Source organism: Engraulis encrasicolus, chromosome 7 (genome assembly GCF_034702125.1).
Source record: "Engraulis encrasicolus isolate BLACKSEA-1 chromosome 7, IST_EnEncr_1.0, whole genome shotgun sequence".
Lineage (NCBI taxonomy): Eukaryota > Metazoa > Chordata > Actinopteri > Clupeiformes > Engraulidae > Engraulis > Engraulis encrasicolus.
Window position 1 is genome coordinate 53338836 of NC_085863.1, and position 14406 is coordinate 53353241.

The 14406-nt window shown below is 44.2% G+C and overlaps 1 protein-coding gene across 1 annotated transcript in view; it reads left to right on the top strand.

Moving 5' to 3' along the window:
- Positions 1-14406, top strand: part of polq (polymerase (DNA directed), theta) — a 30403-nt gene that overhangs the window by 9212 nt on the left and 6785 nt on the right. Inside the window, exons 15-31 of the mRNA XM_063203940.1 lie at positions 498-691; positions 873-997; positions 1445-1688; positions 2073-5287; positions 5823-5963; positions 6082-6284; positions 7324-7564; positions 8041-8234; positions 8694-8828; positions 9048-9222; positions 9317-9437; positions 9522-9637; positions 10402-10586; positions 10705-10816; positions 10926-11050; positions 11136-11277; positions 11888-11994. Coding sequence (XP_063060010.1) covers positions 498-691; positions 873-997; positions 1445-1688; positions 2073-5287; positions 5823-5963; positions 6082-6284; positions 7324-7564; positions 8041-8234; positions 8694-8828; positions 9048-9222; positions 9317-9437; positions 9522-9637; positions 10402-10586; positions 10705-10816; positions 10926-11050; positions 11136-11277; positions 11888-11994 — 5775 coding nt within the window. The remainder of the gene's footprint in view (positions 1-497; positions 692-872; positions 998-1444; positions 1689-2072; positions 5288-5822; positions 5964-6081; positions 6285-7323; positions 7565-8040; positions 8235-8693; positions 8829-9047; positions 9223-9316; positions 9438-9521; positions 9638-10401; positions 10587-10704; positions 10817-10925; positions 11051-11135; positions 11278-11887; positions 11995-14406) is intronic.

Genomic DNA, 14406 nt, shown 5'->3' on the forward strand with positions numbered 1-14406 from the left:
ACCATTTACAGGTGCTTGTATGACACTTAAACAGCCTTGAAATTAGTTATTTCATAGAGGTATCTAAAAAGTATAAAACATTTTGCTGGATTCACTTTGTATTAGTCTTTTTCCTGTTTCACAAAGGTAGGCAGCAGCCTGCAAAAGCCATGCAATGATTTTACATCCAAGTAGTATGCACTAGAGCCCTTCATATATATATAAATTTCAAATAGGGTGGTAGTATCGGTATCGATATGGTATCGGTATCGGCCGATACTGCACAGCCAAGCATCGGGTATCGGTATCGGGGCCAAAAAATGGTATCGGTGCAACACTAGCATAAATGGCTAAGTGTTGAAATCGTTCTGAAACAGTTGAGTCGCTTTACTTCAGATTACAAATATCAGTTCATGAAAAGATGTCAATGGATCTGTTATTGCACTCACATAATTATAGTATTCACATTTCTCATTGCTGGAATAGTATTTCAGACTGCCCATTCATGTCTTTTCCAGATAACCCCTGTGTATGCGGACTGGGCTACCATCGACTGGTACCAGTTCTTCTGTATGTGGGAGCAGCTGCCGACGTCCATGAAGCGCGTGGCTGAGCTTGTGGGGATCCAGGAGGGTTTCCTGGCCCGCTCTGTTGGAGGGAAGCTGGTCGCCAAGACGGACAAACAACGCAGGCAGATGGCCATTCATAAACGGTACCTGTGTCTTATTTCACAATGACTGACGGAATGAATGAACTGATGTCGACTACGCTAATGAATAAAATGTAAACATAACTTACTATATATATTATAAAAAAGTTACATTGCTATGTTGTGTAAAAAATAACTAATAACTATAGCCACCGTGTTTTAATGGATGTATTTATATTTGAAGGTTTTTCACCACTCTGGTTTTGCTGGACTTGGTGAATGAGATGCCCCTCAATGTTGTGGCAAAGAAGTATGGGTGCAGCAAGGGTCAACTTCAATCTCTTCAACAGTCAGCCTCCACCTACGCAGGTAAAAGGCCAAATGGGGGTGCTGGCCGTCATATTGCTGGTAGAATTTTTTTCTATCGTATATTTTTTGCTTAACTGTGTAATATGTATTATTTAATAGTTAATGATTAGGATTAATCTGTGTCCAGAATAAAGATTTGAAATAGTTCCAGTACAGACCACAAATACTATGCATACCATTGGACAGAGGAAGGTGAGCTTTGTAGTTATACATACAATGTCCATATATCCTTTATTACTCTACTTTACTTAAAGCAAACAAAAGAAACCCTACCCTTTGCATCTGCACTTGTTGTTCTGTATATTTCCTGTGCACTTTGTATCTGCAAGTGATGTTGGCTATGATTATGTCCTCGATTGTAAGCCACTTTTTGTTAAAAAAAAAGACTGCCAAATGCAATGGTATGTAATATTATTTAACTTTTCTGTTGTTGCTCTACTCCTACAGGAATGGTGACTGTCTTCTGCAACCGGCTGGGCTGGCACAACCTGGAGATGCTGCTGTCCCAGTTCCAGAGTCGTCTGAGCTTCGGGGTGCAGAGGGAGCTGTGTGACCTGGTGCGCATCTCTCTTCTGAACGCCCAGATGGCTCGAACCCTCTACAGCGGAGGCCTTCTCACCGTGGCGGACGTGGCCCATGCCAAGGTGGCAGACGTGGAGAAAGTTCTGAGGAAAGCGGTCCCTTTCAAAAGGTACAGTAGAACAAGAGAGTGAAGACGGCTACCAAACTACAGTTCACATCCTGTTGTAAAGCATAACCAAATCAACACAAAAATACATATAAAAATAATGAAATAGACATAACATCATGTATTTTTTTTCTATACATAAAACCCTTGACTTTCGGATTGGGGATTCTCATACCAAATATCCAGGGACACAGTGCAGAGTAGGATCCTAAATCTCTCTCATACTTATTGCCCATTAGTATGCAGTGTCCTGTCTCTAATGCACGGTTATAATGCAGGAAAATACTACAAAAAGCCATAGACATCATGCCATCATAATATATGTGTGATATTGAACAGAATGATGAGTAAAGGCCTGGTCGTCTGTTCTTCTCTCCCTCCCTCTAGCTCCAAGCAGGCCGTAGATGAGAGTGAGTGGGAGGCTGAGGAGCGCCGTAGCCTCCGCTGCATCTGGGTGAGCGGTAAGAAGCCCCTGACGGAGAGGGAGGCGGCCCAGGAGATCGTGGCCGAGGCCAGGCATCTGCTGCAGCAGGACCTGGCCATGCTGGGGGTGAACTGGGACCCCGCCTCTCTGCCACAAGAGGGCAGCACTGAACAGCAACAACCTGCAGACACGTCAGCTGATGCTGAATCAGAGCAGACGGAGGAGGAGTCGCGCAAGCAGGATTCTGCTGAAGGAAGTCTGCAAACAGACCTGAAAAAGCTGAAGTGTAATGAAGGAAGTTTGCAGAGAGTGTTGCTCAAGTCAAACTCTACCGACAGAAGTTTGCAAATGAACACAGATAGTGGTGGTACAAATTGCGAAGTAGCAGAGGGACCCATGAAAGACTCCAAGATGAAGAAAGGTCCGCAGATGCCGTCAGGCAACAATGTCCCTCCCCACTCAGCATTAAAAGACAATGTTTCAGATGAGGGAAACCCCTTGCACAAGTCTCAGGACAGGGTCCCTCCTCCTCAATTAGCATCCAAAATTAATGTTTCAAGTGTGGAAAAACCTTTGTGCACATCTGGGGCCAGCGTCCCTCCTCAATTTGCATCCAAAGCAAAGGTTTCAAGCGTGGAAAAACCCACGCGTACTTCTGCTGAGAAATCTTTTCATAACACTACAGCTAATCCTGTGTCAGGGTTTCCGGCAGCAGGCCCTGAAGGGCAGTCCACCGCACTGTTTAAAGTGCTGAGATTCATAAATTCAAAAGAGAAGAAACGTCCAGCAGATGCCATTGAGTCCGCCCCCTCTGCTGCTAATGAGAATGGCTGTAATCAGTTGAATACAAATGGCTTCACTACTAAAGAGGCTCTGCCTGTGCAACCATCTGAGGAGACTCAGCTGTCTAAACGCAGAAAAGTGGAGGCGTGTGTGGTGCCATGTGAAGTCACTGACACATGTGAAAGCACTGAAAGCAATACTGTAAATAATAAAGACAAGGCATCAGGTTTGGACAAGAATGGTCCATCCTTGTCAGATCTTGGTAGCGGTGAATGCCCTATTGATAAGGAAAGGGGAAAAAAAGATGGAAAACTTGAAAAAATAAAATCGGCAAACTGTGACGAAGTACCGACATCAAGTTGCCAGAAAGAGCAAGAACTTGGCGGGAAGTGTAAATTTAAGTCTAAGCATTTGAATATGGAAGAAGAAACACTGACTCAGTCCGAGAGCAGCAACAACAAAATGGAGAAGTTGATTCTTGAGAAAGGAAGTGGAAGTCATGCTGACCACTCATTTCAGGGTAGTGACATTCCTAAAACCACACCAGCATCATGTGTGGTCAGAAAAGCGGTAGTCAACCCTGTTACAGTTGTTTCGGCAGCAGGAAAATGTGCATCCCCTGACTTGTACGCTGGTGATGCAGAGTTTGGAGACAGTTTCCAGCTCGACACACAAACTGAGAGAATCATACAGCAGCATGAGGGCGTCATCCAGGGCGATGCCAAAGAGAAGCTAATGGCCGATTGCGAAGGGCTGAAATCCCATAATGATGGCTCACGTAAGCCAACAGCTTCACAGGATTTAAAGCTGTGTGAAAACTTTGTTATTGAGGCAAACGGTCCCCCCAGTGCCTGTTTCAGAAGCACACCAGCCCATCACAAGTACAACTTATCTCTGACAGATAGTCAAATGGAAAACATTCTTAATTATAGTAATCAAGTACCTGGGGAAAATTCCCAAACTCCACAGCCATGTGGTCCAAAACCTCAGGAGTCTAGAAGCTCGGAGGAGGTTAAACAGCTCATATTTGAGACCAGCCTTAATGGGAGCAGCAGTTTCTTGTTTGACAGTCTTTATGATAGCTCCTTGTTGGAGGCATTGGCAGGTGAAGATGTTTCAGGTGAAACTGAGGAAGCAGCTGCTGTTGTCAACGATGATGATGCAGCTCAGGTTGAAGTGGTAGAAGAGAACGAAATGGCTGTTGAAGTGGGATTGGGTGAAGAGGGTGGGAGGGCAGAAAAGAGTGGGGTGACAGAAGAGAATCTAATGGATGCTGAGGATGACATGGCAGAAGAATATGGCGTTCAAGAACAACAGAATAGAGTAGAAGAGGGTGGAATGGCAGAAGAGAATGGAGTGACAACAAACGATGGAATGGCTGAAGAGAATGCAGCAGCAGAGGAGAATGGAATGGATGTTGAGGATGGAACAGTAGCAGAACATGGGCAACTCCAAGAAGACCCAGGCCCTGGAGAAGACCAAGAGGCTATTCAATGGGGCGAGTCCTCTTTTAACCTATCAGAGTGGGGAGATTCCCTTCTGATTGGAGAACATTACCTGGAGAAAATGAATAGTGTGTTGAAAAGTGGACATTTGCCAAAAGTTGACCCAGGCATGGCAGAGAGGCCAGTTATGGAGGACGAGTGTTTCGTAGCTGATTTCCCTTTGCCTATGGTCGGGGAAATTATTCATGAACAACCCGAGGCCAAGGTCACTGATGGGTCGTTCTTTGTGAGCCCAGGAATGCAAGATGTTTTTGACAAGTGGTCAGAGCAGTTTTCAACTATGAATGAGATGGCAATAGATAGAAATACAGATTCTTCAGATGGCGAGGAGTTGATAGGTGAGAAAAAAGAAAACACAAATCACTGTAACAATAACAGAGGGGACAGGGGTTCCCCTGAGAGTCATAACATGGTGGAAAACCGCAAGCCCAGACATGGAGGTGACCTCATTCCCCCAACCCCAGAGCCAGTCACCCCTGTTAGAGTCAGAATGACCACATCCGCTGTACAGTCACCAGTCACTCCTGTTACAGCCAGAAGAAACACACCTGCCATTCAGTCACCCTTTCAACCCCAAGTCTCAATACACAATAAAGAAAACCATTGTCTTGATGAGGAAACAAAATCAAAGTCAACTCCAAAACATGATAACCCTGAAACTGACAAGGGGCTAACAAATGCCCCGCTTGATACCCAAGATTCCCAGACACCCATGGACTTCAGCAGTCCAGAGGCCTTCACAATCATCGATGTTGCCAGCGATCAGAGCCTCTTTGAGACCTTCGTAGCGGAGTGGAAGACTCAGCAAAGGTTTTCTCTGGCTCTAGCCTGTGAGCAGCGTGACACCGTATCAGATGCCAAGACGATAATCGGTGGCAAGCACAAGCGAAGTAACGTGCCCTCTCTCTGTTTACATACCAAACATAATCACATGTCTCTGTGATGCATTGTGACTAGGGATGGCGAAAATTGAAAAAACTCTTAACCGGCTACTGAAACTCATTAACCGGTGATTAACTGGTTAACCGGTAATCTTAAATTATACAACGTTTGCGTGCCTGATATGCACAGCACTGATTTTTTATTTTTTTTATTTTTCACATAAGCCTTTTTTTTGCTGCGCAGACAGGACCTGCCATGTCCAGCCAATGTTGCCAGATGGAAAATTCTGAATTATCATACTAAAACCTTAAAATTATCGTTTTTTGGGAGGAAATTATTATTATAATTATTATTGTTATTACAACCGGTTAACTGGTGGCAGAAAATGTTAACCGGTTAAAGTTGATCCGGTCGACTATCGGTTAAACGGTTACCGGTTAACATCCCTAATTGTGATGCCTTCAGGTTAATAGCTGACATTTCTCAGTCATGCCATAGTTGTTTGTCATGTTCAAGAAATGTATTGTTGGAATGTCTTCCTAGATGCCCAGGCAGTGACAAATCTGAAGAGAGACGGGTTTGGTGTGAAAGGGGATGAAGGTCTTGTTGTGGTGGGCCTGTCCTTATGCTGGGGAGGAAAAGATGCTTACTACATATCGCTACAGCAGGACCAGTCAGACACGGGTACATTACAAAACAATTACAGTTACTATTGAATTTCAATAATCAATCACAATAGTCACTCAGCTCAACATTACCGGTAGTGTTCTTCATTTTTCTCCTAATGTGTGCCGATCTACAGATATCAGTGCAAGCTTAGCCCCTCCACCCCTGGATGAAAAATTAACAGTTGGTGAGAGACGGCGGCAAATACAAAGTTGTTTGGAGAGGAAGGCTCTGTCTAATGATGGGGGCATCACCATTGCATATGACTTTCTTCAAGTGTACAAGACACTATTGTTGTCCTGTGAAGTATCACTTGGAGGAACCTTTGAGGACCCAAAGGTGAGTCATCCTTCCCCCCCCTCTCTCTCTCTCTCTCTCTCTCTCTCTCTCTCCCTCTCTCTCTCTCTCTCTCTCTCTCTGCGTGCGTTTTAATATGCGACCTTGCCTCCTCCACTTGCCTCCTCCACTTGCTTCTCGTCATGATGACATCACTGACAACAGCATTATATTTCAATATCTTGCAAAAGCTCAATTGTAAAGTATTTTTCTCATTTGCAATTGGGATGGTGAATGAAAAGCAGTCCCTCAAAAGTTGTTGAGGCGAGGCTCACAGCTGGGAAACTTTATCGTTTTCTCCACGGAGGAGGGTCCAGGAGGCGGGACGAGGAGACAAGCACAAGTGGAGGAGGCAAGGTCACATATTGGGATGCACCCCCTCTCTCTCTCTCTCTCCACTCTCCCCACCCACAACATCATACAGTATCATAGCGTTGGTTAGACCCAGTTCACACTTGTCTTTCATCTTGAGTCAACTTTCAAAGTGAGATACCTCTTGAACACAAAGTGACGGTTGGCTCATCACAATGGTTTCAATGCCCTACTCATATTGGGACACCTCTTACAGTGACTGAGAAGTGTATAACGGAAATGTAAACCATGCAATGCCCTGTGTTCACTACAAGCTGTAATCCAGGGGCAGGGAAGCCTATTCAAAGGCAAAAAATAATCATGAAGTCCTCCCAGGGCTGTACTATTAACTCAAACCAGGATATAGAAGGTGGCCACCTTAACAACAGACCCCTCCTTCACGATGTCCCCTGAAAATATAGCTTAATTTTATTGCAAATGTAATTTCTAACATTTCTTTACAAAACATATATTTCATGCCAAACTGCATAACATTAAAATTATGTCAGAGCCCGTAAGCCCCGTAAACGGCCCTCGAGACATTGGTTCCCCACCCCTGCTGTAATCAATATAGTAGCGTTGTATGTGACAAAAAAACTATTCTCTGCCTTACAATGACCAAAAAGTGACGTTTGCATACTGTATGATACAACTGTAAACCACGCAATGCTCTGCTTCACTGTACACGCAGGTTGCCTGCTGGTTGCTAGACCCCGGCTCCAAGGAGCGCACTCTGCACAACATGGTGACGAACTTCAGCCCCCAGGACCTGCCTCTGCTGGAGGGCATCAGCCCGGGGCAGGGGGTGCAGAGCCTTGGCATCAGCGGAGACTCCGGCCACTCGGGACGCTACAGGGCAGCAGTGGAGTCTGTCCTCGTCTACAGAGTCATGGCCCAGCTCACTGGCCTACTGTCAAAGGACAATTTATTGGGTAGGCTTGTACTTTGCTTTACATCATTGTCGCCAGTGCATTATAATGTTAAGTAGGAGAAGTATCGTTGCTGTTACTGAGTAGTTGTATTGACATACTTTTCCTCTCTTTACACTGTGAGAGTGTTTTGTTTTAACCATTATATTTAGATCCATCCTAGCATCTTTATAAGAGGGTATGTCCGTCCGTCTGTCTGTCCGTCTGAAACGTATTCTTTCAATTGTACTTTGCTCCTGTGTCCACAAGGCGGAAGTGCACTTGTACTTGTTCTGGTAGAGAATACTACAATGATGGTACACAGTAGGAATATTGCTGCCATGTCAAAATTCATCCAATAATGACGTTTGTTGGCACTTGGCAGCTTTAGGGACTTCAATAGAAAATAGCCTTCAATAGCCTGTCGCTTGTGCTTGATAGGGATTCACTGTGGGCAGAGATTTTTTACTGTGTCAAACCGAACGTGTTGCCATTTCCAGATGTGTTTCACGATGTTGAGATGCCAACGCAGTACTGCCTGGCCCTGCTGGAGCTCAATGGCATTGGCTTCAGCACGGAGGAGTGTGAGGCCCAGAAGCACGTGATGCAGGCCAAACTCAAAGACCTGGAGTGCCAGGCGTACCAGCTGGCAGGACACAGCTTCTCTCTCACCAGCCCCGACGACGTTGCTGAGGTCGGTGATTAAGTCTTTTGTACATAGTACAGTGCATCTGGGGTGTGTTTCGACAGCATTGTTGCTAACAAGCTTAGCAACTTACTTGATTGCAATGCAATTTCACAATGGCACCCTACTAAGTTGCGAAGTGGTTAGCAACGATGCTTTCAAGAAACGGGGTCCTGATTACTTACTAAGTAACAACGCCAAATAACAACACTAAATAAATAACGCATGCTTCCAAAATCATTTCAGTGGCTCATGAACCCTTTTTCTCTCAGAGAAACAATTATGCCTCCTACTACCTGCAAGGTGACCAAAGCTACTGTATTTAGTATTGCTTTAGAGCAAATGTTGGCCTCATAATTAGTTACGTGTTCATTGTTCGGCATGAGAGTGTGACACCTCCATGGAATTGTACTGTACTTATTATCATGGAAAAGGTAAGAAAAAAAGTAATGTGCATTGTATTATCAGGTGCTATTCTTGGAGCTGAAGTTGCCTCCAAACGGGGATGTGAGTGGTCAGAAGAGCAGCAAGAAGACTCTGGGCTACACCAGGAGAGGCGCTGGAGGCCGCGCTAGACTGGCCAAACAGTTCAGCACCACTAAGGTGCGTTATGTTTATTACCTGCCTATTATCCATTCATTACCTGTGTGGATTACCAACTGGAGGGGGTTGGGCCAGGTATTGCAATGACTCTGTTTTTCTGTCTGTCCGTGGGTCCACGCCACAGTGGTTTCGGTTGTCTGCAGAGGGTGCCACACACACATAGGAAATACAGTGTACATGTCAATTGTGTCTTTTTGACTCGTGTTTATTTATATCCAGGACATATTGGAGAAACTGAAACCCCTGCATCAGTTACCAGGGGTTATTCTGGAGTGGAGGAGAATCACCAATGCTCTGACAAAGGTGGTCTTTCCCCTGCAAAGAGAGAAGTGCCTGCATCCCGTACTGAACATAGAGAGGATACATCCCGTCTCACAGACTCACACAGCAACAGGTACAGTGCAGTTAGTAATTAATTCCCACATTTCTGTAGAAATTGTATTGCTTCATTGTTTCTAACAATTTTCCGGTGTCACTGCCCAATGAAGGCAGAGTTAGTTTCACAGAACCCAACATTCAGAATGTCCCAAAAGATTTTGACATCGAGATGCCCACTGTTATTGATGAAAGCCAGCCATCAGACGTCCATAGTGTTTCATCTTCAAAAAGGTAACAAGCAATTTTAGTAAAGTGCTATTTTTTTAATTGATGAATACAGATGTTCACCATACAGCATCTTACACTCCCCTACAGGAGAAAATCAAGGATCCCTCAGCAGTTTGCACCTCTTGTGAAAACCCTGGATGGTCCACAGGAAAAGGGCAAACAGTTCTCTGTCAGTATGAGGCATGCTTTTGTCCCTTTCCCAGGTGAGGCATGAGGTTTTTTTTTTCCTTTTTTTCTCCAGTGTATGTGATTACCGCTTTGTGCAGGGTTCCTTGACTGCTTAGCAAGCAAGATAGTTTGGAGGCTACCTATGGAATTTCTCGTAGGAAAGGTGTGGTTTACGATGGCCCATGGCCGTTTATTGGGTGTTATGAATGTATACGTCCTATAGCCAATCCTGACAACCGCAGTTGTAGGCCTATCTATTAAAACTGCAAGCTTTCTTTTGTCAAGTAGTGATGCATCATCACAGCTCTCTGATTGGCTCCCTCGCTCAGGGTAGCAGCCATTAGTGTAGCAGGCTACTAGCAGCCATGCCGTCTTTCAGATCAGAACCATTGTGCAAAGCAGCATAGGATGTCCCAGGTTACAGGGTTCCTATGAAGTAAGGAAAAGTGTATGAGGGTACAAGAGTTGGTATATACACTGTAACTACAGTGTCTCCCAGTTTCAGACAAGCCTCTTAAATTTGGCTATATGGAAAACGTGTCCTAGATCATGTGTCACTACTACATTGGGTTTTGTTTCAGTTGTAAGTGAAGCAGAAAATGACACGCTGGTTGTAGTGCCGGTGTACTGTATATTGTTGGTCTTTCTGGTAACTGACACCCTGGTTGACATTGTATGATGTGGATGTTCATCGTACTGTACAAGTAGACATTGTTCAGGGTACAATGTCAATCTGCCACCTGTATTGTGTATATTAAAAGGTTTTAACCAGGTATTAATATTGTCTGTCATTACCCAGGAGGGCTCATTATAGCAGCAGACTACTCCCAGCTGGAGCTGCGGATCTTGGCCCACCTGTCCTGCGACCGGCGCCTCCTGAAAGTGCTCAACAGTGGGGCAGACGTCTTCAGGAGCATTGCAGCCGAATGGAAGATGGTGGATCCCGAATCAGTAGATGACAAGATGAGACAGCAAGCCAAACAGGTGCAGTGGCCTGTCTTGAACCATTTCTGGTGCAGTTGAAGATAAACTGGTGTAATAGAGACTCTACCCTTATGGGTTGATTAATACCGTATATGGCTTGGTTTTGTTGGTGCTGTAGATATGCTATGGAATCATTTATGGCATGGGAGCAAAGTCCCTCGGAGAACAGATGGACATTGATGAAAATGATGCTGCTTCTTACATAGACTCATTCAAGTCAAGATATACAGGTAAAATGTTAAGAGTTATGGTATTACTGTACGGTACTTAAGATCATAAAACCGCCAACTCGCTATCTGCTTCAGAATGTGTGCATGACATGAATTCCTTTTCTTTCAGGAATTCATGCCTTTCTTAAGGAGACTGTTAAGAATTGTGTTAAAAACGGTTATGTGCAGACCATTCTTGGCAGGAGAAGATTCCTCCCAGGCATAAAAGACAAGAATGTGTATATCAGGTCTCACGTAAGTACCCAAGTTCTCCCAGCCAACAACGTGACTGCCAAACTGATAACCTCAGATGATCTCACAAACTTCATCCACTCCTCAGGCTGAACGACAAGCAGTCAACACAACTGTCCAGGGGTCTGCAGCCGACATAGTCAAGCTCGCCACGGTCAACATTCAGCGGCAGTTGAACGAGGCTTTCCATGATGTGCCTCAATCCCACCAGCATCCCGTCTCAGGAGCAGGTAGCTCTTCCTTGCAGCCACAATGCACTGGTTGTTTATATGGTTTATGGTGTTCACATAGAATGATTTCCTTGCAGTCAGAATGTGCTGTTTCCCATCATGTTATACGGTTTAAGGTTTTCACATTTCATATGCATTTGTGGTATGATTCCCACATTTTCCTGAGAGGAACATGTACTGTATTCAGTTTGTCCCTGGGAAGCAAAACCAAGTTCATTAGTAGTGCATGTGAAGTCTTCACTAGTAGCAATCGTGCATTATTACATTAATACTTAAAAATAATGTGCAAATAATACATAAGTAGAATAAACAACGTTGATCAAATTGACCCGAGCCAAGAATGAGCACAGGCTTGATACCTTAAGGTTTTTTTTTGGTCTATCTGGAGAATATGTAGACAAGGTTGCAGATGCTACAAGACCAGGATCATCTACAACCCTCAAGAAGAATGTGAAGACTTCTGTTCTTCATTTTAAAAAAGTCAAAACTAGTTCATCGTGTCTCCCATAGATTATGTCCGATTATATCTTCGTTTGTACGTCGCTTTGAGTACAAGCTTGTGCCAAGTATTATGTAATGAAGACACATCTCATCTGTGACATCATGTTAGGATCACGGCGCCACCGAGTTCTCTCCAGGCCCATCAGAGGGGCGTACTTCATCCTACAGCTCCATGACGAGCTCATCTATGAAGTAGCCGAGGAAGACCTCATAAAGGTAAAACAAATGTGTTCTTCAACCTAAATCTTATAACATATACATTGTGCTTTTTCTTATTACCTCCGCCAAGGAGGTAATGTTTTCGGTCGCGTTGGTTTGTCTGTCTGTTTGTCAGCAGCATATAAATAACTCAGAAACTAATCAACAGATTTGGGCGAAACTTTGTGTGTTTGTTGATAATGACCCAAAGAACAAGTGATTAAATTCTGGTGGTGATCCAGATCACAAACCGGAACCAGGACTTTTTTAAAGATTCTGTCAGCAGGATAACTCAAAAACGAATCAACTGATTTGGACGAAACTTTGTGGAGTTGTTAGTAGCCTAATGACCCAAGGAACAAGTGTTTAAATTCTGGTGGTGATCCGGATCATGTACCAGAACCAGGACTTTTCAAAAGATTCTTCACCATCTAGACACCCCCTAGTGACCAGAAATTGAATTGCGGGGACTCCACAAAAACAAGGCAGAAAGACTCAGGGTGTAGCATAGTCAAATGTATCATGCAGCTTCCTTGGCGGAGGTCTGCACTCTCTGAGTGCTTCTAGTTTCATCTGCTTTCATGGACTTTCCAGGGAAATCCCATGCTGATCCCTTGCATGATCGTACAGCTGCTGTGCTTCTATGCTTTTATATGCGTGAAGCACATTGAACTTGTGCGTGTGAAATGCGCTATACATGGGTTTAGGTTGAGTTGTGCGCAGCTTGGTTCGCGCAGTCAGGTCATAAACAAAATTTCGAACCCATGTATACAAATTAATCTGCTTAAAAATGTAACTCTCTGTACTGTTCTTGTACCCAGCAATGAGTGAGAGTAACTGTGCGTGTAAACCAGAAACGACCGGAGTAGCCCAAGTCGTTGGAAGAAGTTTGGAATTTTGATTTTGACTCTTTTTTTTTTTTTCATTTAGCAAATCACATAAGGGTTCTGGCTTGTCAGCCTGGAACATTCAAAGATATGAACATGTTAGTCGAGTCATAAATGGAGGTTCCGTGACCAACCTCTGGCAACAATGTTTTGATGATTGATTTGACCTCTATGGACCCTTTAGAAAAGATTTAGCCCCCATGTCCCTCGCAAAAATCCCGGGCTTTTTTGCTAGAGAGCCAAATTCAAAATGGCGTCCAGCGGCATTTAAAAAAAATAACTTTTGATCTGGATGACCTAGAATCATGTATGAAGGCACTTTTTCATACAAGCCAACCATGAGGATTCCAAATCTGACATCATTTTGGTTATAAAACTTTGTTTTGACAGCGAAATTCAAGATGGCCGCCATCTAGAACCGTTATTTTCGACCTTTTTAGGCCGTCACCGCCCAAAATTATCATATTTGGACTGGGAACCTCCCAATTTGTGTGACTCCATTTCTCATGTAAAGATATTGAGAGAATATCTGATCTACAAGCTAAGAATTCCTCACATTGTGGGGTGTAGTGGGCTTGTAGATGGGCTATTTTAACAATGTGTCTTTTTTGTAGGCTATTATTTGACAATTTGGCAGATATTTTAGCATTGTTTGATGATTACTTTGGATGCAGTGATGGTCTTTTACTTTGAGAGTCCTTACATTATAACCCCAACCCTCAAAACAGGGGGTCTTGACCCACAGGTTGAGAACCACTTATCTAGTTTAAAAAAAAGACCTTCACGTTTCACATTTTCCAAGCATTCTTGCACAGAGAGGCCCGTTGAGGAACTCGAGGCAAGAGCTGCTGAAATGGAAGAAGTGCGCTCACAGCAGTGATCAACTTGGTTGAAGACTTAGGTGAAGCTCCCCCAGCTGCAAGAACACTGTGTTGTTGAGGAATGTGTGGTCTTATTTCAACCCCAATGGCATATACAGGAAGACACAGAAGAGCAAGCTCATCTCAAAGATCTCCCTCCACCCTGTTTTGATTTAAGAATCCTATCTTGCTCTAATTCAGTCGTTCTCAAACTTTTCCCATCATTTGCCCCTCAGAGGGTCTGGATGCCTCCGTGGCCCCTCCCCCTTTTTGTGGGGTAAAAATCACTTCTGGCTGGCGCTATCATAGTTATGTCTGACCTGAGGTAAATTAGTAAATAAATGGTTTCTAAGCAAAAGCAGTACTTGCGCAAACTGATTTTGCGATTGCTGCGCAGAATTAAAGGAAAGGTGAGATAAAACAAAGAGGGACTGCAGTCGAATGCAGTGCAGATGTGTGTTCATTTCCTATTCTATTCAAATCAATGACAATGAATAATATAATGTTGGTGAGGGGGGGCTTTAAACATATTGGCTTATTGGCCATATAGGAAATTTTTTTTTTGGGGGGGGGGTGGCAGATGTCACACGCCCCAGCCTCACCCCCCCCCCCCTGTGATGCCTCCGCGCCCCCCCAGGGGGGCTTGCGCCCCACTTTGAGAAACACTGCTCTAATTGACATAG